At 51.6% G+C, this 21296-nt stretch overlaps 4 protein-coding genes across 4 annotated transcripts; 3 read left to right on the forward strand and 1 right to left on the reverse strand.

Annotated features, from left to right (window-relative positions):
- Positions 1–225: 225 nt before the first annotated feature.
- On the forward strand, positions 226–539 carry STEHIDRAFT_161589 (uncharacterized protein; the record flags this gene model as incomplete). Its single annotated transcript, XM_007309174.1, has 2 exons — positions 226–330; positions 390–539. The coding sequence occupies 2 exons, from the start codon at positions 226–228 to the stop codon at positions 537–539; spliced, it is 255 nt and encodes an 84-aa protein (XP_007309236.1).
- A 6726-nt stretch (positions 540–7265) lies between these two features.
- Positions 7266–7835, forward strand: STEHIDRAFT_66086 (uncharacterized protein; the record flags this gene model as incomplete). Its single annotated transcript, XM_007309078.1, has 4 exons — positions 7266–7388; positions 7459–7503; positions 7567–7607; positions 7694–7835. The coding sequence occupies 4 exons, from the start codon at positions 7266–7268 to the stop codon at positions 7833–7835; spliced, it is 351 nt and encodes a 116-aa protein (XP_007309140.1).
- A 2945-nt stretch (positions 7836–10780) lies between these two features.
- On the forward strand, positions 10781–14670 carry STEHIDRAFT_114854 (uncharacterized protein; the record flags this gene model as incomplete). The annotated part of the gene is given in 16 exon segments (XM_007309175.1): positions 10781–10833; positions 11048–11148; positions 11466–11602; positions 11688–11769; positions 11789–11867; positions 11945–12009; positions 12089–12184; positions 12828–12853; positions 12942–12979; positions 13064–13157; positions 13310–13448; positions 13540–13584; positions 13838–13990; positions 14104–14166; positions 14225–14478; positions 14554–14670. 16 exon segments carry the CDS (start codon positions 10781–10783, stop codon positions 14668–14670), a joined length of 1542 nt encoding a protein of 513 aa, XP_007309237.1.
- A 1414-nt stretch (positions 14671–16084) lies between these two features.
- STEHIDRAFT_66525 (ARM repeat-containing protein) lies at positions 16085–20524 on the reverse strand (the record flags this gene model as incomplete). Its single annotated transcript, XM_007309110.1, has 20 exons — positions 16085–16215; positions 16276–16426; positions 16491–16540; positions 16602–16700; positions 16762–17122; positions 17185–17378; positions 17459–17590; positions 17670–17766; positions 17881–18024; positions 18119–18237; positions 18295–18336; positions 18392–18503; positions 18568–18624; positions 18683–18842; positions 18902–19028; positions 19085–19230; positions 19287–19823; positions 19916–20245; positions 20300–20364; positions 20435–20524. The coding sequence occupies 20 exons, from the start codon at positions 20522–20524 to the stop codon at positions 16085–16087; spliced, it is 3144 nt and encodes a 1047-aa protein (XP_007309172.1).
- Positions 20525–21296: the final 772 nt, after the last annotated feature.

Raw genomic sequence — 21296 nt, forward strand, 5'->3', positions numbered from 1 at the left:
CGGCCTTCTTGGTTCTTGTGTCACTCCGTTTTCGTGTACTTGATGGCAGAACTCCGGACAGCTCAGAGCAGATTGATGCCAATGCTCAACTTATTAACTGATCCGATTGTGACACAGGCAGTTCTGGGCTCTGGTAGGAAGGACGTGTACTGTTTAAGGTTATCCGTATCTGGTATTTTGTCTCTTTCCTTCCCTTGCGGTCAAAATCTGTGCCTTACTTCCTTCATGTCCCAATTTATACAGCACAGCTTCAAAACGGAACCGGCGCATCACCTATCCCACCCTATTATCAGCATTTCGCACCTCGATCCTGCAGCACGCTCTCTCAACGTTAGACGTCGAGCGGTGAATGATTACTGTTGAACAAGAATGTTCACGTTATTCTCCAGGTTGGATCGCCCATTCAGCTGAACTTGGACTCTCGTTTTCTGGTGCCGATTGACAACCCACGCCAACTGCACTGGGAGCAAAATTGCGAGATGCCGAGCGATGAGGATGTATCTTCCGATATGCACGGAGGGAGGAGACGAGACCGGTGAAGGCGGGGAAAAGCTCGACTAAGGCCGTGCTGATGTCTTTTCTTGGATTACAATCTGTGACTTTACTTGGTTTGTGTCCCGATTGAGGACATGGACTCCAGTGTGATCACGATCACGAGGTCGCATATGGGAACATTCATTCCCATTTTGGATCGATGATTGGGCTTGGCCTAGGATTGTTTCTGCTCGACGAGATTTGCTGGGCGTTTGAGGAGCATGCTGGCCCTTGAACGACAGTCTTCTTTGTTGGGAGTTGATTCATTTGCATACAGAAGAAGCCAGAACGATGGTAAATCACCCATCATGATGGAACAATTCTGTTTTGTTTGACTGTTGGACAGATTCGAGCGCGACTCAGCTGTCTCACAAAGACAGTCATTAGAGCTCTAAAACGCGCTTACTTGTACGCTTTGTGATCATCATATGCTGTGGGATCAGCGCTTTGCCCTCAGTCGAAGGGCTATTGCTCGTGTGCTTGATGACTTGACTTCGCTCTGCTGTATGGTCTCTGGTCTTCCATCTCTGGTTTGTGATGCTATGGTCTGTGACGAAGGTGATATATTGCTATCGATGTGAATATGATGCGTTCTGTCGGTCCAGAAGATGAGCTTTGAATGCTTGACTGAAACCTGATCATGACTGGCTGATGAACGCTCTCGGACTTTACATGAACTGTCCGGGGCACTGATCTTCGACATATGACCTTGAGGATCGACCACTAACTGATCTTGGCGCTATCTGGCAATGTCGCTCCGAGGACAACAGGCATAATTTGCTCGCTCCTTCTTCTCCGTCCGTATGCCAGCTCGAATGCTCTTCCTCTTCCCTTCAGTTCAAGCGCCGACGCACACCTCCATTTTTTGCTTGGTGCCACTCATCCCCATACGTTTACATGCGTTCCAGCGTCATATCTTGGAACTCGGTACATTGCTTCGCGTTCCTCGCCAGTCAATCTCACTCTCCTGTCGTGACCGTTCAGTCGAACACACCCTTGCTCACCATGTTGAACCGTGCATCTTTCGGCGCATTGTCTCCTCTTCCTCCGTTCCATTTGACTCGCTTGTGTCCTGCTTTCCGACACTCTGCGACTTCTTCCAAGTTCTCAGCTAATGGACTGCTCTTATTATACAGCATCGCACCCGTTCATTCGAAGATAACGACTTTTAATCAATCGCAATCGCATCTCACAAATATGTATACCTCTGTTGAAAACGGGCTCGCCCCACGCCGACAGTGTAAGTAATTATAATATTGTCCGGGCTGCAGAAATCAGCGAAGAGCGTTCCATATCTCTAATATGTCACTCAGGGCGATCTCGTTCGGCAAGCCCAAACATACCGCGGCATAGTCCTCACAGTCTCCAGAATTCATTTGTATATGTGGTCCTGTGCCGAGGGAGGACCTGAGCGCTAAACAGATCTCCAGGACACAGATCTTACACGCCCTACACGCCCGGACCCACATACTACAAATGCGCATCCGAGAACGACTTGATGAAATGAACGAATCCTCACTACAAATCCGTGATCTGCGAATTTATAATAAACAGCAGCGCAGTGCCTCCTGAGACTGAGAAAAAACAAAGACGTTGGGGCCTGGCGTGGCGGGACCGAAAGACCGAAATATAAATATGTGCGCATTCGACTTCGAACGCGTCCGAGACGCATGCTCATGCAGTTCAACGGTGGGAGACACACACAACGAAGTCACACAAATGGAGGGAAGGAAGGCGAGGCCTCGAGCTCCGAGCTTCGGAGGCTGGCAGGGCTGGCAATGTCGATGATGATCCACAGGCACGCCAACGCTTGTTTTTAGTACAAACGCGACGCGATCTTTGATATATGTCATGCCACAGACAGGCCTGAGGCTCGATTAGGGGGGTCAGATTCGGACCTGGCGGGTGAAGATCGTGTTGTTTGTTCGAATGTTGTGCACTGGCAGACTCAGTTTGGCTCGTCGCTCCCTCCTCCAAGAGCCGGAGTGGCCCTTGAGCGGACTTCGTGCTACTTAAGACGATGTGACCGAGCTGAGTCCGCTCAGGGAACGCATTGAACGAAACGAATCGGGGCCTTCGTGCATCATCACCATGGTATCTCCGCACACAGGCAAGCCTGAGAGTACTACTCACGTATACGTGGTTCAAAGCCTATTCCCGCGTAAATAACGTTGTATGTAGTAAGAAGTTCAAGGGGCGGAGAAGGAACCGGATGAAAGGATACGGACAATTATGCAGAGGGCCGTTGATGAGTATGACGCGCGGAACACGTACTACCTGTTCCTGTTCGCCATATGCGCAACAGTATCCGGTCGAGGATATACAATCACGATTGGGACAACCTGGATCGCATTGTATTTTAGCTGCGGCCATATAATGGCCACAAAAATGTGCTCAGGACTTGTGGAGCCATCGAACGTGAGAGAATTGCTGGAAAATAAATAGAGAAGTCGACATTGGGCCCGGAGATGCACGAATTCCAGTCCTCGAGCAGTAGAAATCGAGCAGTGTACCACAGACTCGGAGAACACGGGTGCTATATGTACTAGTGCATGAATTGCAAGAGACTAGGGTCGTTAGCAACCAGCTAGTAGTGTGATGCTACCCATAGGAAATTACTCCACAGAACGCAAAAACACAGTCCCGACGTTCATACCGCGACGCACCATTACCATTGCATTGCCAGTCCCTCGTCTCCATATCCGAGACCCGTCAGACTGGACTTCAACTCGGAATAATCCAGTCGATTAGCAGGGGACACACAGTCCACTGTGGCGCAAGCCCAGTCTAATCGAATCAAGTACGACCGTCGCGGGAACTACAGCACTTGAATTCGGACTCACCCTTGCTCTCCCTAGCGAACGTCAACAAGTCGAACTTTGAACATTGATCGATCATCATATGCCATACCTACCATTTAGTCTTCAATGGACACACCCACAAACCTTCTCGATATCTCTCCGAGTTGGAATCGAAAGGTCCGAAGGAGGAAAGAGGAAGAGGAACAGAGAGGACGCCGGGGCAAAGAGAGACGCGGGAGATCGAGGTTCGATGGTGAGTGTCTGTCCGTGTCCGTGTCCGTGTCCGTGTCCGTGTCCGTTTCCATCGTGTCACTGAGCCGCGAGCGGGATCTCTCACTGTGCTGTACACAGCTGGCGTCCAAACGTCCACAGTCCGCGATAGTGTATATGACAGGTCTGTTTGCTCCGAGTGTAGTGTTAGTACTAACTTATACATGAAGAACTTGAATGATCCCATCTCCGAACGGAGTTAACTCACTTACCGTCCCGTGATCCTTTGGGTGATTGTGGTCGGGCGATTACCAGTGCGAGAAGAAACAAATGAATGTTCGTATGTAAGTGACCGGGTCATGATACGATATGATGTATATGCATCGGGACTAGACTAGGGTACTCACCTACTTGCAGATGAACGTGGAACCAAAACGCCACTGATCCTGTACGATGTTCCGTGGCGACTGACGGTTACCTTGAACCGTGGAACGCATCAGTCGCGAATAAGCATCGTCGCGTCCGTTTCTGGCTTTTCGGCTTTGGTGATGCTTTCGAGGACCCTGGCTCGTCAACCAATATTAGCTCCTCGTTCGGAGTGAGAGATAAGAGGTCAGTGGTATGGGGGAGGGGAATGGGGGATAGGGGATGGAGGATGGGGGATGACGATCTGTTCAGGTGTTCAGCCAATCCATATGATAGGCGTTCATGCTCACGAACATAACGACTCAGCTGTATCAGCACACATCGAGAACTGATTGTTCGGCGTAAGTCCTCACAGATCTCCGCGATCTACGTAGACTCGGAAGGGATCATCGGGGGGCTGTGCATATATTACCATCCGTTGCCCTCGAGCTTTCCCGATGTGCATGTGCTGTGTGAAAGGAAAGTTGTGATGGTAGGTAGGCTGTGCAGGATGAATCGTGCCGGTGGCCTTGTCTTGGGCTCCGTATGGTGAAGTGGCTAAATGGTCGAATGAGCAACACGCCCGCATCGACTCAGAAACGGAGTGAAAACCGAAGTGACTCACCAGAAACCTGTACTTCTCGTCGTCGAAGCGCAAAACACATCAAGAAACTCGAAAACAGTCATAACATGTCCAGTCACTTCAGCTTACTCCCAGACTGACAGCGCACATCAACAAATCCACCACATCAACCGGCCGTCCGCTCCCTCGCACCCCGGAGGCGCTCCTATCCTATCCTATCCTATCCTCCTGCACTATCACACCCTACATAATCTGCAGACGAGCAATATATGACAGTGGATATGATGCCCGAGTCCGTACCCGGGAGTAGCGCACAAATAAACAAAACAAATACTGTAAAGAAAAAAAGTGCAACAAATTGACGCGATGCGTCGGGATCGGAACGTTCGAGCTGTGCAAATGGGGCAAGTTATAACCCAACTCAAGTCAAGTCAAGTCAGGGATGGGGTAAAGTCAAGGCGGATGGGTAAGGCTGACTGGAAAATTGGAAATTACCCCGGCGGCGGATAGATAAGAAGTTAGAACTCACGGGTGACGGGTCGGGGTCGGGGAAGGAAGGGGAGCCGGGGAGTGATCGAGATCGTCGAGTAGTTACTTTATCTGACGGGCCGAGATTTCAAGTTGTGTTGTGTCGAGTATTTAGACTGTCACGAGTGTCCGGTATGGACTGTGGCGAGAGTTCAACGTCCGATGTTCAACCTTGCAAGTTGTCAGTCGAGGTGAAGGTGAAGGTGATCACTGATGACATAGTCTAAAAGTCCCCGGACAATTCGATGAGTGATGCGAAAAAGGATGACGAAACGGAAGAGGACACGAAGGTAAAGGTTTCGCGTGAGCGCTCGACTGGATGGGGTTGGCACTTCGCTGGGACCGGCACAAGGATGGAGAGCGATTGACCAAGTGAGTGACACTTTGAAAGAGCGTAAGTCAGTGAGTACTACTAGTGAGTCGTGCACAACGGAAGACATACGATGCGGGGATGCTAATGACGTCGCTGATGGAGACGGAGCAGAGAAACGACTATCAACACGCACCATCAGCACTTCAGTCAGTAAGCTGTTATCTTACCTCCGAACATGACCCATTTCTGATTCCTGAATCCTACAACGTTCCGTTCGTTCCATACATTTCAAGCATCCCGGATCCCAATCCTGCTAGGACGTGAAAACGAAATCGTGTTAGCGACCTATAGGAAGGTCGCTCGCATGCCAATACTTACACGTCGTCATCGCCATATCGAGGTCTGCGACGTAAGTGGACCCGAAATACGAAGGCGTGAAGGTATGGAGGTGGGTTCCAAGACTCGGACTCTTCAGTCGCGATGGTGTCAATGTCGATGTCAACAAAAACCGCCACGGTGGAGGAGGCTGCGGAGAAAGCCGACGGCGATCAGACGAGCACAATATCTTAATTGACAAGTTGCGCCATCGTTCGCAGACTAGAGTAAGACTCCTGAGCGCATTTATTTCGACTTCAACAAGACGAAGTGAAGACAAAGCAAGAGTCGGGCCCGTCGAACACGGAAAACCGACGACGGAAGCAAAAAGAGAGAGAAAAGAAAATACACGATCATGATACCGGAACCGGGTAAAGATAGCTCGCCGGTTCTCGTACCTACCGGATTCGGGAACAAAGGCAGTTCCCGCGACGAGAACGGCACTCGACCTGAAGTGTTTGGAGTGTTGCCGTTGACACGTTTTGGTTTACAATATGGCCGGTATCTCCAGAGGTGGGTGCGAGCTAAAAGGTAAATACGAAGCGATGTCTAACGGGCATCGGGCTGTTTTAGACTAGACAGCACGCCGTTACTATGCATGGGATGGGATGGCTGGCTAGGATGGATGGATGGAACAAGCATGGTGACATGGAGGACGAGTTGTGAGCGGGGCGCGCAAGACGCGTGGCGGATGGCGGGGTACGAAAAACGAACAGAGAGCGATGCATGCATAATTAAGGGGCGAGACGGACCCGGGGGATTAATGCAGTGGTCGGTCTGCCCGCGTATTACGTACCGAAGGGGCTGTGGCGTGCCTTGGACTGAACTGGGACGAGCTCGAGTTGTTTTCGCCAAGAGAACGAGAGAGAAAAAAAGATGAAAAGATGGAAGGATAGGGTGTATGTAAGTAAAGACGAGGACGATGGGATGATTGGAAGGATTTGGGTTGTGGACTGGGATGGCCTGGGTGAGATAGATCTGGATCTTGTTTGTTTTGGGCAGGATCTGATTCTGGAGCGAACGCCTGAAATACATGGTCGGACTAAGCACGGATGACAGAGCCAGGAACGGCGCAAATCCGTCTGCGCGTGTCTATATAGCGTTGACTGGACTCGGATAGATTGCTCGAGCTTGGCGGACGACGCTGGTGGTCCGCTCCGCGGCGAGGACTCGGACTGGATCGTCGACGGCAAGTCGACGGCGTGAGTCCGATGGACGACGATTGGGAACGTGCGGCGGCGGAGATGACCGGCTCGCACGGCTGTCAGCCCGCCGGGGTGCGGGGGCGTGGCGGGATGAATGGAATCTGGAGCGGTCCTTCAGGGGAGATGCAAGGTACGACCGCTTTTCTTTCTGCAGTCTGATTGAGGAAACATGGTTCGCTCGTCGGATCCCTTATATGGCGCCCTCATCCACCGCATCCGTCCCAGCTCCCCGTCGAACAGCCCTTGCACTCACCCGCACACGCACTTAACGCACCATGGACGCCACCGCCACCTTCGAGCTCGACCAGCCCATGCAGCTCAAGGGCGAGATCATCGACTTCGAGTTCACTCTCGGCGGCGACGTCGACCACAGGAAACGCCGCAGAAACCGCACGACCCAGTCATGCCTCAACTGCCACACCTCAAAGCGCAAGGTCCGTCCATCCATCTTCATCTCGGTCTCTATTTACCCAACCCTGTCCTCATCGTCATCTGTGGCCTTAGTGCGACCGCAAACGGCCTTGTTCGAGGTGCATACAGCTCGGCCTGGTATGTTATCGTCGACATACCCCCGCTATCGCCCTCCTCTTGACCCCTCTTCTTCTCTTGTAGACCGGACTGTGCGTGTACGAGATCGACGACCCCGCGTTGAGGTAGGTCAATTGCCCTTCTCGACGCTTCCTCCCCGGCGTCTAACGGAAGCAAAATTTTCTTCTGTGCGCGCGCCTCAATCACACAGAGACGACCCGAACGTAGATGAACCTACCCGTCTGCGCAACCGCATCGCAGAGCTCGAGTCCCTCGTCCGCGAGCTCAGAGGTATTGCTTATTCATTTCGCGCCACACTCCCACTCTGCAACGTGTTTTCGCTCATATATTAAACGCGTCATCTCCCACTCACACAGGCAAACCTCACCCGAAATGGGCCGACTCGTCCTTCTGCGAGAGCGACCCGAGCGAGAAATGGCACTCTCGCGCCTCAAAACGTTCCCCAACTCTCCCCTCATCCAACCCCTCCTCCATCCTCTCGCCACACTCCCACTCCCACCACTCCTCCCACCCAAATTCTCACAACTCCCTCAACCATTCCGATAATCTCCCGCTCACGAAACGAAGACGATCCTTCCAAGACGACCTCGTCGGCGTCGACTCGAGCTCGGGCACTTCCCCCACCTCCATCGGCACGCCTATTCAGTCTGATCCTGGGCAGGGTGGTGGAGGCGGTGGCGCACAATATCCGTATAGGTTCACCCCAAGCCCCGACTCGAATGCGAATGTGAATGGGTCGCCGTATCAGGGGTATACGAATCCGTCTGGTGGAGGTGGATACGGCGCGGATCATCAATTATCGTATTCGCCCGCTGAGCCATCTTCTTCGTCGTCCTTCACGTTCCCACCACAACAACAATCGCATCTCCACCACCAACAACAATTCGACGGTGGGAATGGCGCAGGGTATCGACCGACGGCTACGAGGGAGGAATACGAGTATTGTCCGTGCTTGACGAACCCCGCGGCTAACCAGTCGTTCATCATGCTGGCGCAGCAGGTGCAGTCGGCACTGAGTCTGTTGAGGACGTTGCCGGAGCATAGGACGGGTGGTGGGGGAGGGGGGGAGATGATGATGCAGTGTTTGATTATGAGGAGGATACAGGATGTGCATGAGCTTCTACAGTATGTCTTCCCTTCGTCCCCTCTCTCCCCCCTCATCGTCCATGGTACTCGGGCTTATCTCGTTATGACTGTGAACAGCGGATCGAGTCCTTACTCACCCAACCCAAACGCAACTCAAAACCAAAACCCCAACCAAAACTCAACAACACGCGACTCCTCCTCCCTCTCTCCCTACGAATCCACACACCCCCGTCCCCACCCTTCTCACCCTCACCCATCTCACCAACAACAACAACAACAACAACATCCCTCTCACCCCTCCCAACGCCACCCACAACTATCGCACCCACACCACTCCTCCTCCACCGATAGTCTGCCACACCAACTCCACTCCGATAATCTCTCGCGCCAACTCACCTCGGACAGTCTCTCGCGTCAACTTACCTCGGACAGTCTCTCGCGCCAACTTACCTCGGACACCCTCTCACGTCAAGGTCAGATACCCTCGTCGGCGATGGCGGACGATGTCGAGAGTGTGCTTTCTGCGTTTTCGGGCGGGAGTTCGGGGCATCGGTCGCCGTTGGGGCAGATGCCGCCGCAGATGGGGAATGGGCATCATTACGGTGTGAATGGGCTCAATGGCGTCAATGGGAACGGGGGAGGGATGAATGGGAGTGGGGTCAACGGCAACGGCAACGGGGTAAACGGAGGCGGAAATGGGAATGGGGGGTACGGTGGTCAACAACAGCAGCAGCAGAACCCGTATTTTCCGCCGTTGAGACATGCGCATTCGCATTCGCATGTGGTCGGGATGCATGGGCAGGGAGGACAGGCGGGGGATGATTTCGGGTTGATTTGATTTGAGTTTGGGTTGGGTTAGGTGGGACTTCTTCTGTGTGCATTCTGGAACTGTGGATGACTTCGTGCGTTGGACGCAGTTGGGCTTATTGTCGTCATCGTTGTTGTTGTTGGTGTTGGGAACACTGGTCTTTCTGTTTCTTTATTGTTAGTTGATGATTGTTGTCGTCTATCCTCTCTTTCTCACGTCTGATCTTTCTCACGTCTATCTCATCTCGTCCGCCGCTTTGTTGTTCTCTGTCCTGTTCTTGTTCTTGTTCTCTGTCTTATCTGATCCCCATCGTGTCTTTGTTCTTGTGTCGTTCTTGTTGGACTCCTATTGTACGATCTCGCGCCCCGTCTGTAATTCACCCACGTCCCTTCGTACGTACGTTTATTCATTCATTCATTCAATCTGCATACACGCTTTGACTCCTCCTTTTTTCTGACATTTCACGGGGACCGTAGGATCTCTCATTCTCATTCTACACTTTCACTTTCAGCCTTATCTTTTACCTCAGACTCTCGACTCTCGACTCTCTTCTGTGCGTCCGCCTTCCGACTTTGACTTGACTCTTGTGATCCGTGCTGTGTTGTGCCGTGTTGTGATAAATACCTGTACATCGACTGACTATGTACACTCTCTGATGCCTCTGCCTCTGCTCCATCCACTCCCTCCATACATACATACATATACGAATACGACTACGAATAGAATACCTGCGTTGATAATAATCCATTCATCCTTTGGTCTTGTCCTTCCGTTTGATTATTCGTGGGCTTGTGAGTTGGTACGACTAGATAGTGCAATATAGACGATGCATTTCTTCGCACCCGGAGGAGGGTTTGCATGGGTCCGAGTTTTAATGCACAATGGCGAGGAAGGTGTGATCTGTTCGTTCCGTTTGTTCTGATGTTCGAGCTCGGGCTTATGATCCAGATATCCACCCTGCATCTACCCTCTACCTCTGTTCCGCATCAGGACTCAGGCTCTTCCCTGCCAACACGACACAAGTATGTAGAGTACAGCAACAGTTATCCTGCTCCTCTCCTCGTGTCCTGCATCACCCGACACCCGACGCCGATTCCGATTCCGAGACTACTCAGGGAAGAGTCAAGCTCGAGAGGGGTCCGAGGCTTCGATGCTTTGTGAGGTATGATATGCTATGATGATACGATACGATATGAACTGTCACCCGTCGCTTTCACTATCCGAGTCGCTATCGCTGTCTTCAATGTGTATTGGGTATGGACATCGTTATTATCACCTCGATGGAGCATGAATATAAATTACTCTACATAATGATGAGGGATGGAGACCGCAGTGCACGGCGACTCGGATGCGATGTAAATGTAATGTGTACTCTGTCTATCTATGACCCTGCCTGCATCCCAAGACATGGACTTGGCCGAAACGGAGCTCGTAGGGTATGTACGGCGATGCGATGTATTGAGTGCACTATCTATGTTTACGAGACTTGGACTTGAATTGAATGGAGGGCGGAACGGAGTGATGATGATGCTGGGGGCTGATGATGGATGGATACTACTATTACTATTACTATTACTATTACTATTACTATTACTATTGCGATAGCGTCATCGTCACGGCGGTCGGTTGATAGCACGATGATAGTAATAGCTCGTCGAAACGAGGTCTAATAGCTTCATCGGACGGCGGAGCACTCACTTTACTTTACTTAGCCCAGGGACGGGAACACTTTGGCGGGAGGCATGTGCAGAGTGAGTAAGATGAACGAGAATAGGCTGACAGGAGGAACTTAGGTATGTATGTAACGAGATGAGGAGAGATGAGCCTCGATGGGATGGAATGGGAGGGTACTGGTGCACGGCTCCAAGGCTGAGGGTGACCTGACCGATGAGTGAGAAGCAGGAAGTGAAGAGAAGAAGGAAGAGGCGAAGAGGCGAAGAGAAGAAAAGAAAAAATGATGATGATGGCGGTGGCGGTGGAAGTGCAGCTCGGCTGGCGACTGCCATTGCCTATACTAGCGATCCCTGTCCAAGTTCCTTCGGAATCAATTAACGGAAACCCATCTTAGGGATAGCGAGTTCTCGTTCCGAGGGAGGAACGAAAAGGCAGAAAAGAGAAGACGACAGAAAAGAGCAGAGTAAAGGGCGAGGGAAGGCGAGGAAGGGTGATGGTGGCGCTCGGCTGAGAATGTTTGGGGTGGCGAGGGTACAAGGACCGGTGCACTGTGGCCCCCACCTCCCGCCTGCTCGCACAAATAGACGAAATAATTGCCGCCCTTGAAACGTTACAGGTTGAGTCTAAACCCTGCGGGTTTGAAGATCCTCTCCCTCCCGAGCGCGATGAGCTCACCTGGACACTTGAAGAAGATAAGAGTAAGTGATGGGATGGCAGGAGGTTGGCAGGCAGAATACGGAGAGGTATTACGGACGTCTGAATCTTGGAAGTGTCTGTTTGAAAGAGGGCGCCCCTGGTGGGGTGCAGCGAGCGATGCTGAGACCAGAATGGTGGCCAGGATTTCGATGAGACTTCTGATGGATGCACTTGTAGGGTGCTCTCTGATATGAAGCCGGCCGTCGCAAAACTGGTAAATGCAAGCTTGTTTAAGTTGGCACGTATGTATGCACCTCTCGCGCAGTACCGAGAACGCGCGTCAGAGTTCTTTATTTAATTGAACACTCGGAGGTTCTGTAGAACGGAAGAAGGTCATCTCCAGCAAGACATCAGAACGTCCGGAACGTTCACGGAGATGGACGAGGGGCGGGATCTCTGAGCCTGGCTTTTGGCACGGTGGGCGGATGCAACCTTCTTTTCTGATTTCATGAAAACAGAGACGGGTGTTCACTGACAATGTGCTGCACAGTCTATGCATGTTCTCTCTTATCTTGTGTCAACGGAGAGAGATAAAAAAAAGTCTTCGACGTTCCAAGCGACGAAGAGCTTGAGAAAAGGGAAATCAAGCACGCCGAGATATCGCAGGTGTTATGAATCGGAGGAATTTACGTACGAATACGAGTTCCGGATCCAGGATACTGAGAACTCGGTTTTCTATGAGCTTGTTCGGGAGAGATGAGGAAAATGTAGCTGTCCGAGCATACCGAGATAGTTAACTGGTTCCACACCCAGGTTCAAGTCCTTCAAGCTAGCTCTCTCGCTGGCACAAAGCTGGAGATATGGCTGCTGCAGTACGCATACAGTCTGACGAGGCTAAAAGCGAGTAAAAGAGACAAGTCTGAGCGCAACGCCACAATCTAATTCAAGACTGAGACCAAGACTGAGAGGGTATACGCATAAATGCAAAACAAAGTTGGCTCTAAAGCGTAGTCACCGTTGGGTCAGAAGAAGGAGCATGGCCCGGTGCGGGCCGAGAGAGGGTCGCGGCGACATTGATGTGCGCCGAACGGGTAAACTCTCGTGGCTTTATATGCATTAGGAAATGCCGCAGAGATTTGGAAATTCGTCAGTTTAGTTTGCTGTCCTCTTTCATCTCCCGTCGCTCTCGCGTCGTTCTCGACAATTCACTGTAGTCTCGTTCTTGGACCTCTAGATAAGCACACAAGCCCTCGGAGTCGAGGAATATGGTCTGTGCGCCTCTGCTTGACTCTCAGTGGCGCTCGAAGCCATATGGAACCTGTAGCACTTGCCTGCTGTCGTAAGCTTCTAAATCAGAGCTCGAGCTCTAGAGAGGATAGAAATGGTCTTCTACCACACCGTGCCAGTCCATGCCGTGCGCTTTTTCTTGGGAACTACCGTCTGGTGTCTTGTACGTGGAAGCTGTGGCGCTTGCCAATGATCCACGGACGTAGGACTCGGTCATGCCGACTACTCACGCTCTCCCCGCATCATGCATCACCACTCAGATCCTATGAACGTCTGCCTAACAAGGGGTATAGTTATCTTTGACTTCATCAGTAGCAGGTCGATCTACTTGGTGCTCTGGACTCGAATGGTACAGGACAAGTTGTCTCTGGTCACGTACAACATGTGGCTGATAAATCAATCAAATATCGACATCTTCGTCTGCGAATAAATGTGGAACTTATACCGCCAGAAGGTACGCTCATACACCAATATATACCCTTTTGGCTGGGACTCGGTCATTCGACTGACTTTGAACACGGATGGAGATGGTTGAATATTGATAGCGAGCGACCAGAAGAGTTCCGTGGGGAGCATTGGAGTGCGAGTTAGTGAGACGACGCTGGCAAGCTGCTACCGTTAGGACAAATGTTTTCCCATCGACTCTGCTATAGTCACATTCAGATAAGCGACCTGAATGGCGCAGGACGAGATCGGGGCTGCCTTGGGCAGGTGTATTTCTTGGAAGAACGTGGAAACGGGGCGGTTCGATTTATTTTCTCTCCTTGTATGCTGCACCAATCTGACTTTCTGCAGGACTCAGACCTTTGTCCATGAATGGAACAATATTCTAAGCGGAAACAGCCCTCGAGGTTGCCGCAACGGTCAACCCGAGAGACGTCGATCGGGACATTGAAGGTAGAAGGTCCATCTCATTATCTCTCCATCTTCCGCTCAAGCTCGTCCGATGCCCGCAAGATGTCTTCCGTTTCTGGTCTACTCTATATAGCCATTTTGGTATGTAGCATCTGGACAACATCTCTGACTTTAGAGTTGTATGAAGGGCGATATCATGTTACTACTATCGGACCACTCGCGAATGATTTTATGAAACTTCTTCAACTCCGCAGCGTTGACCCTTGAGGTGCGGACAGCACGTTATGAGGTCAATGCATATCATGGATGGGATCACCGTATGTGGGTCCCTTCCGGTGTACGTGAAGATCGTGATGTTCTTTGTGTCCGCATTAGGGAGTTACTTTCGGACTGAGGTTATATCGCCCTGGCTGCTGCCTTTCCTGGACGCGATGTCCCTTCATACGTATGCTTTCCCCGATATGATGACCTTCGAATCCGGCGTCCTCGTGCTAAACTGCACCCGTAGTACGCCCCATGCACCAGGGTGCTCAGAGCTGTTCCGGCCCATGGGCAATAAGTGTCGAGAGCTGCGTGTGTTCATTGACATCAAATTCAAGGAAACGTGGCTCCGAGATGAACCTACGTGCGTACGTATTATGTGTGTTTTTTGGGCTTGGAGCTCCAATCACAAATGTCTCTGTCTGCCATTGTAATTCATTCAGAACTCGGAGGCATCATGGCAAATTTTCTCCCTCACCTCCTTGCCCAGCCCTTGTACTCACTCAGCGGCAGCATCTTCTTATTTTCCAGAGAGTATCAGTCCCATTCAACCTGCATGATCCCATCAGAGGGCCGCTCCTTGCGCACTCCCCGACCCACTGACCCATCGCGCTACAAGTGAAGCCTCCCCCAACGGACGCCCATGCCATAAAAAAGATCGACTTCTACCCTCGCACCGGTAAATTCGATCCCGGTCTACCACACGGCTGGAATTCGCCGATTGGACCCTGTAGACCCGTACCGTGTTGCCTATCCCAACCTCAAAATCCATATCCAAGTCCCATCTTAAACTCACGTACGTGGTCATACTCTCTATTCGGTTTAGACTAGGGTCCGAGCTCTGAGGCCGCAATCATCCACACAGCCCATCTTGTCGACGTAGTGTATAATTACTCGACTCCCACCCCTCGCCGCGTTCAGCCACTGCTATTGACGTGACCTTCCTCCTCGACCGGCCAAGGAAGACTGTTTGCACCTCTTGGGTTTTCAACATTCTCAGCGCTCGACTGGACAACTATTCTAACGACCGTACCGGGGTCTCGTGTTACCTGTCGCATGCCCATCGGTCCAAGTATCATGACAGTCATGATGCATGATGCGTGATGTGCTGGGCCCTCTCGACTCTCGCGAACGAAACTATCAGAAGAAGTGTAGGCTTTGGAGTATCACTGGCAGGTTCGTCAGCTCAATCATCCTTTACGAGAATCAACATCGTCAGCTAAGGTTTTGTGCCAAAGCACTCGAGAGCCGGATCTTCGTATTCCGAAGGAAAAGCTCTTGCGAGCGAAGAGCAACCAACGAAAAAAAAATTGCATCGCCTCCGGCGTTTCACCGAGGGAAAAAGGCTTGCAGTATAGGTCGGTTTTCTTCTTGGGGCTCAGCATTCGACGAAGTTGTGGACGGTGCCAGTTGACAATGAGGCGAGTCCAGGTGTACGCCGGTCTTCACAAAGTGGTTTACGCGGATGGGTGTCCCATGGGGTGAACATCATCTGCAGGGTTTTACTGAACCCGAGTAATCCATGCGGCATGGGTAGGAGAACCCTCCGTGCGAAGATCCATGTTCGTGGGTGATACCCGCTGTAAACGGATACATTGCCACAGAAGACATACTTACGCCACACGAAATACCGCACCAACGATGTATATCCTTCCTCCCAGTCACAACGGAGAACAGTACATAGGTGTATTATTCATGCACGAGGACCACAACCAAATCGTACCATGCAACCAAAGCGTATGTACCATAGCAAAGCAAACAGATGGCAGGAACCAGCAGAAATAGAAATCACCAAGCCCAGGCATTCCCCAGAAAGATAGAGTGTGATCATAAGGGGAGCCACGAACAACGACGCCAACCCAAGCTCGTGAAACAAGACAACAAACACATCGTAAATCACTCGTACGCTCGTATCATAAACCATCGTAAAATAATACAGAACCAGAGACGCAAATCACCCCCTTCTATGTCTGTCTAGACGGGAACTGCGTTCCCGTTCCCCTGCGTCTCCGCAAGTCGCATGACCTCCATGAGCAACGTCTGCTGCTCAATGTCCAACGCAGTCGTCGCAAGTTGATACGCCTGACCGTTCTTCGCTTGGAGGCCTTTTGTAGAACAAATCAAGTCAGTTCGCAGCAGACAGCAGGGAAGAAGTGGAGACGCACTGTTCAGAGCATGCTTGAATGTGACGTATGGGTCAACGGAGTCAAGCGGGCTGAGGTATCCAAGTTCCTCTTCAATTTCGTCGTCTTCCAGATCCTCTTCGTCGTCACCGGCCGATGAAGAACCGATACCCTGCGACTTGAGACGAGCGTTCTGTCATTCGAGTCGTCAGGATAGACAGCATAACGAATAAGACAATAAAACGAACAAAGCCCACCTCTTTTGCGAGCATCTCAATGTACGCAGAGTCCTCGTCCCAAATATCATCTATGAATCGATAATTTTCAATATCGGTTCAAAAGCCAGAAAAGAAATCAAGTCGACTGACCATCATCACCATTCAAAGCCAAAGCCCTCGTAATAATCTCATCGTCATCCTCTTCCTCTTCCGCCGCCTCCCTCATCTCCGCCTCCAAAGCCTTCCGCGCTAATCCTATCCCTAAGCTCAACTGGTTCCAACGACAACAACATAAAAAAGAACGACATACCAGCAATCGCCTTCGGCAGGTCCTTGAACACCTTCAACGCGCCAGCCACAATCCCAGGCCATCCCTCTCTCACAGCCTCCGGGATCGCATTCGGCTCGACCTCCATGAGTGCACATAGAGCGACGATGGTGAGCCTCTTGTCGTGCACGCGGGGCAGCTTGTTATCGGAGTTGATGGCGGCGAACCATTTGTCGAAGAAGGTACGGGAGGTACCTGGAGCGTATTGTTCCATGAGGTGGAGCGTGGCGGCAGGGTTGTAGAGGACTGCGTTGATGAGGACCTCGAGGTTAGCGAGTCGGAAGGCGGCGGTCTCGGCGGAGTCGATGTGGTCGAGAGCGGTCTTGACGATGGGTTGAAGTAACTGGCCCAAATCACGAATCAGTGGACACGTAAAAAAGAATAGATATAAGATGATTGGCATACGTCGTCAATGTGGCCACGAAGGTTCAACATGAGCGACTCAGCGACCTTGGAGCCGTTTACACGGTCGTTCTCGCCAAGCTGTTCGCTCACGATCGCCGTCGTATAGATGTCGGCTACCATCTGCCTGTAATCCGGACGAGACTTGAACATCTCCGTGCCGTAAGAAACGAAGTTGTCCAGGGCCGGCAACATCTCTGCGAAGACACCGGGGCGGTGGAATTTGTATTAGTATTTGTATTAGTACGGGTGCTATGGTTGCCTTCGAAGGACATACCATCAAGGAAGTCAACGGCATCAGACTTGAAGAGGGTGTAGGTCATCTCAAAGACCGGCCACATGTTCGGCGAGATGGACTTCGTCCTGAAGGTCAGCCCATCGACCAGATCGTACATGTTGTCGAACAGATCTACATGTCGCCAAATCGGTGAGCACCGCCGTCAATATTCGGACATAGATGGATCTGGAGGAAAATGAAATGCACGAACCCAAAAGCTTGTTCTCAAGGGTGAAGGTGATGATGGGAATGACGACCTCCTGCACTTGTTGGAGGATCTGGGCGGAGGAATCTACGGACGAAACGAGCTGCGGAATCCGAAAACGTTAATTGAGTTCCTTGATCCAAACGCAAAAGCATAACGAAGCGAGCCATCGCAGCGTCCTCAAGAACAAAGAAGAAAGGAGAAAGTCAGAACTTACCGTCCCGATGGTCTTGGCCATCCCCATAGCAGCGTAGGTCTTATCCTCATCAGTGTCTTCCATGGCGGACTCGAGATCCGTGCCCTTGGGTATGTTTTCTTCCTGAGCAAGCGCTTCTTTGGCCAACCGCATGTAGGAGTCGCACTACAACGAAAAAGAGCAAAAGTGCCGATACGGTTAGATAAAGAAAACCCACGAATGCATTTTATGACGACATGGCATATTAACTTGAACTTACCAGGCGTGCAGCGAGCTGAGCAGCGACGGGCAGGAGCTCCTCCTGGAACTGCTCCACCATGGTCTCCATGCTGCTGTTGAGAATGTCCAGGTCGGTGTCGTCGCACATTTTGAGAAGATCTGAAACGAAACGTTCAGCTTATCAAACTATGGCCAGGGGCAAAAGTACCAACTGACCCTGGATCACTTTGCCGACTTGGGGAGCAACTGCCTCCTTCACTGTAAGTGCATGCAATGTCAGCGACTGCACCGTGGGATGAAGTTAAGTCCCTACCCGAGTCGTGAGAGGTGATAAGCTCGGTAAGGGCCAGGGCGGCCTGGATACGAACAGGCAGCTCTGGGTCATCGAGACAAACGCACACGGCACGGAAGTGGTTGATGAGGTTCTGCAACACATCGCATTATTCAGCATTGAGATGACCAGTAGACTTAGATATGGACGAGACGTACTTCCTCATTGTCCCACTGGATTGTGGCCCTCTCGACAGTCCCGAGCACTTCACAGGCCTAAAAAAACGGAGCGTACAGTCAGCCTAAGAAACATGAACGATAAGTTGACACTTACGATCGCTCGCAGGTAGCCCTCCGGAGCAGTGAAGCTAGGGAAGACATGCTGCCTCATGAATTGAGACATGTTGTCCTTCACTTCCTCATGACGCATGATCAAGGGCCCGAGAGCAGCAATCATGTTCAGAGCACCGAATCGTTGAGGTGGAGCAGGGTTCCTGCACCACAACAAGTGGTCAAAAAGGGAAGTGATTGGGAGATGAAAAGGAAAACGCACGAGTTCAGGACGTGGTTGACGAAGGTAAGAATTGGCATGAAGGTCGTCTGCCCACGGCTGTTGGCGAGCTGCAAGAGGAACGTGGTGGAAGCTGCGACCGGCGAGTTGTACGTCTCGTACTCGTCTACTTAATTTAATGATGTCGGGATTCAGACGAACAAAAGGTCAGGTGAAATTACGCACCAACAGTGGTGCGAACGTAATCGACGGGGTCCGTGTCCCACATCTCCTGCTTGGCCGGAGTGAACGAAAGGTTGGGGAACACGTACGTCGACACGAGCGTCTCGAAATGAGGCTTGAGCAACGCCCAGGTCGCTTTGGGCTTGACGCTGTAAACCTACTCTTCAGCTTTTCATCGGCGACATCATACACGAGATATACTCACCACTCCGTAAAGAACTGGAAGATCAAGTACTGGCACTTCTTGGACAGCCACGACTGGCCACTCACGTATCTCTCGGTCTGCTGAAGGTAGACTTTGAGGATCTCGGGTGCGAACGCCGTCACGAAGTGCTCTGCGAAGGTTCCGTACTCTTCCTTCATCGTGCTGGGCAACTGACTCGGGTTGCCGTACCTATGGAACAGCCTGCCGAGCACACCATAGGCCCACTTCTTCGCTTTCCACCACTCGCTCTTTTCCCTTTCGTCCTCGTCCTCGGGCACGGCACCCGCTGGGATGTCGAGATTCACGACTTGGAAGAGGAGACGGCCCCAAGGCACGAGAGATTCCGCGGACTGTTGGTGTGCGCTGAGATTGAGGATGATGGAAGATCGGTAGGTTTTGAGGATGTAGTGGAGGATGGCGGGGATCTCCGCTTCAGCGCCGGCGGGAGGAGAAGACAACATCTGGGAAGCGAGAGTAACAAGAGTGGGGAAGAGCTCGACAACAATCTTGGGTAGGATATCGGACTGCTGGCGGAATCTAGAGGAGATAGGGTCAATATCACGCCACTTGAGGTGCCACTCCATTTCACGTCCGCCAGGACCATAAGATCTCCACGGACGGACGCTTACCGGAAAGCCTTGACCATTTCCAACACCACTACGGTTCCAGCACCGACCTCCCTGATATTGCTGCTCGCAAGCATGTGCTTCGCGCCGTCCATCAACTCCGGCCACTTCTCCGGGAAGTCATGCGAGACGAGCGTTTTGAGGGTAGCAGCAAGCTGGACGGTGATGCTCTTCGAAGGAGAGTTCGCGAGAAGAGGGAGGACATGGGTCTTGAGGGCGGTGCGGTCTGAGGGCGGGATGGGCTTGTGATCTGGGCGGCCTGTATCAGATTCGAGGCCATACGAATGTTGGACGCGATTTTTGAGCCAGATGGCACAGGCTTGGCGGATTGCACTAGGCGCTCAGGTTAGGTTTGATTTCGGGATGAAAAACGCGTCTGACACGTACAGGTCGACACTGTCGGCGGCGATGATTTGCAGCGAGGCTGCGATCATGCCCTCCTGGCTAGCAATCTAGGATGCATGGCAATGTGGTAAATCGATCATAAAAAGTAGACGGTATTCTATAATTTGGCCAACCCACTTTTCTGATTTCAAGCTCGCCCGCTTTTTGTACATTAGGATTCGGGTTGAGGGTCGTAGCGAACAGATTGGACAGCGTTTGGAGATCCATGACGCGCTGATGAACGCGATAAGAAAAATGTGAGGTCGATGCCAGTGTTGACGAGAGAGCAAACTCACCTAACAATATACTGAGCAAATACAAGGGTATATGAAGGTGGTGGTAGAGAGCAAAGAGTCGGAAACGAGGAAGGGGTGTGGAAAAATTTGAGGTCAGCCACTGCGCGTGGCCTAATTTATGGACGCGTCCCGGCGAACGCGTCTTTCGTCACGTCGCTTCTTTTGCAAACCCCACCCGAGTCAAACCCTGTCAACACCCCTTTGTTCTCGGTCCCTTTGCATGCCCTAATCGGCACCATTCCGAGTCTCACAACTGGCCTATTCGCCTCGAAGAATGGTGTCACCCTACCAGACGAATTGCGATCCTCTGGACCAGAATTCGAACACTTCGGCACCCACGGCAGACGAGGGCTTCTCTAAATTTATTTCGTTACACTTGTAGCACGCACTGGTGGATATCACTCTGGACAAACAAACCTCTTTTCCCGGACGGTAGCTGGTCTCTTGGCTCACACCTCCGAGTTTGACCTTGACCCGACACAATCGATGCGCCACAGAAAAGTCTGTTATTCGGACAATGCATGACATATAGATAACTCGGATATTACACTCTTGGTAGTGGGTCTCCTAGTTTTGTTGCCATGCGCAGTTGTCAGTCCCGATACTCGTCTCACCCGATGTGCCAGACGGTGGGCGGAACTTGAAGGAATTTAACGTTGTGGCGACAGGGCGCCACAACAATGTTAGATCGCCTTCGTAGTGGC

This window comes from Stereum hirsutum (genome assembly GCF_000264905.1).
Source record: "Stereum hirsutum FP-91666 SS1 unplaced genomic scaffold STEHIscaffold_17, whole genome shotgun sequence".
Taxonomy (NCBI): domain Eukaryota; kingdom Fungi; phylum Basidiomycota; class Agaricomycetes; order Russulales; family Stereaceae; genus Stereum; species Stereum hirsutum.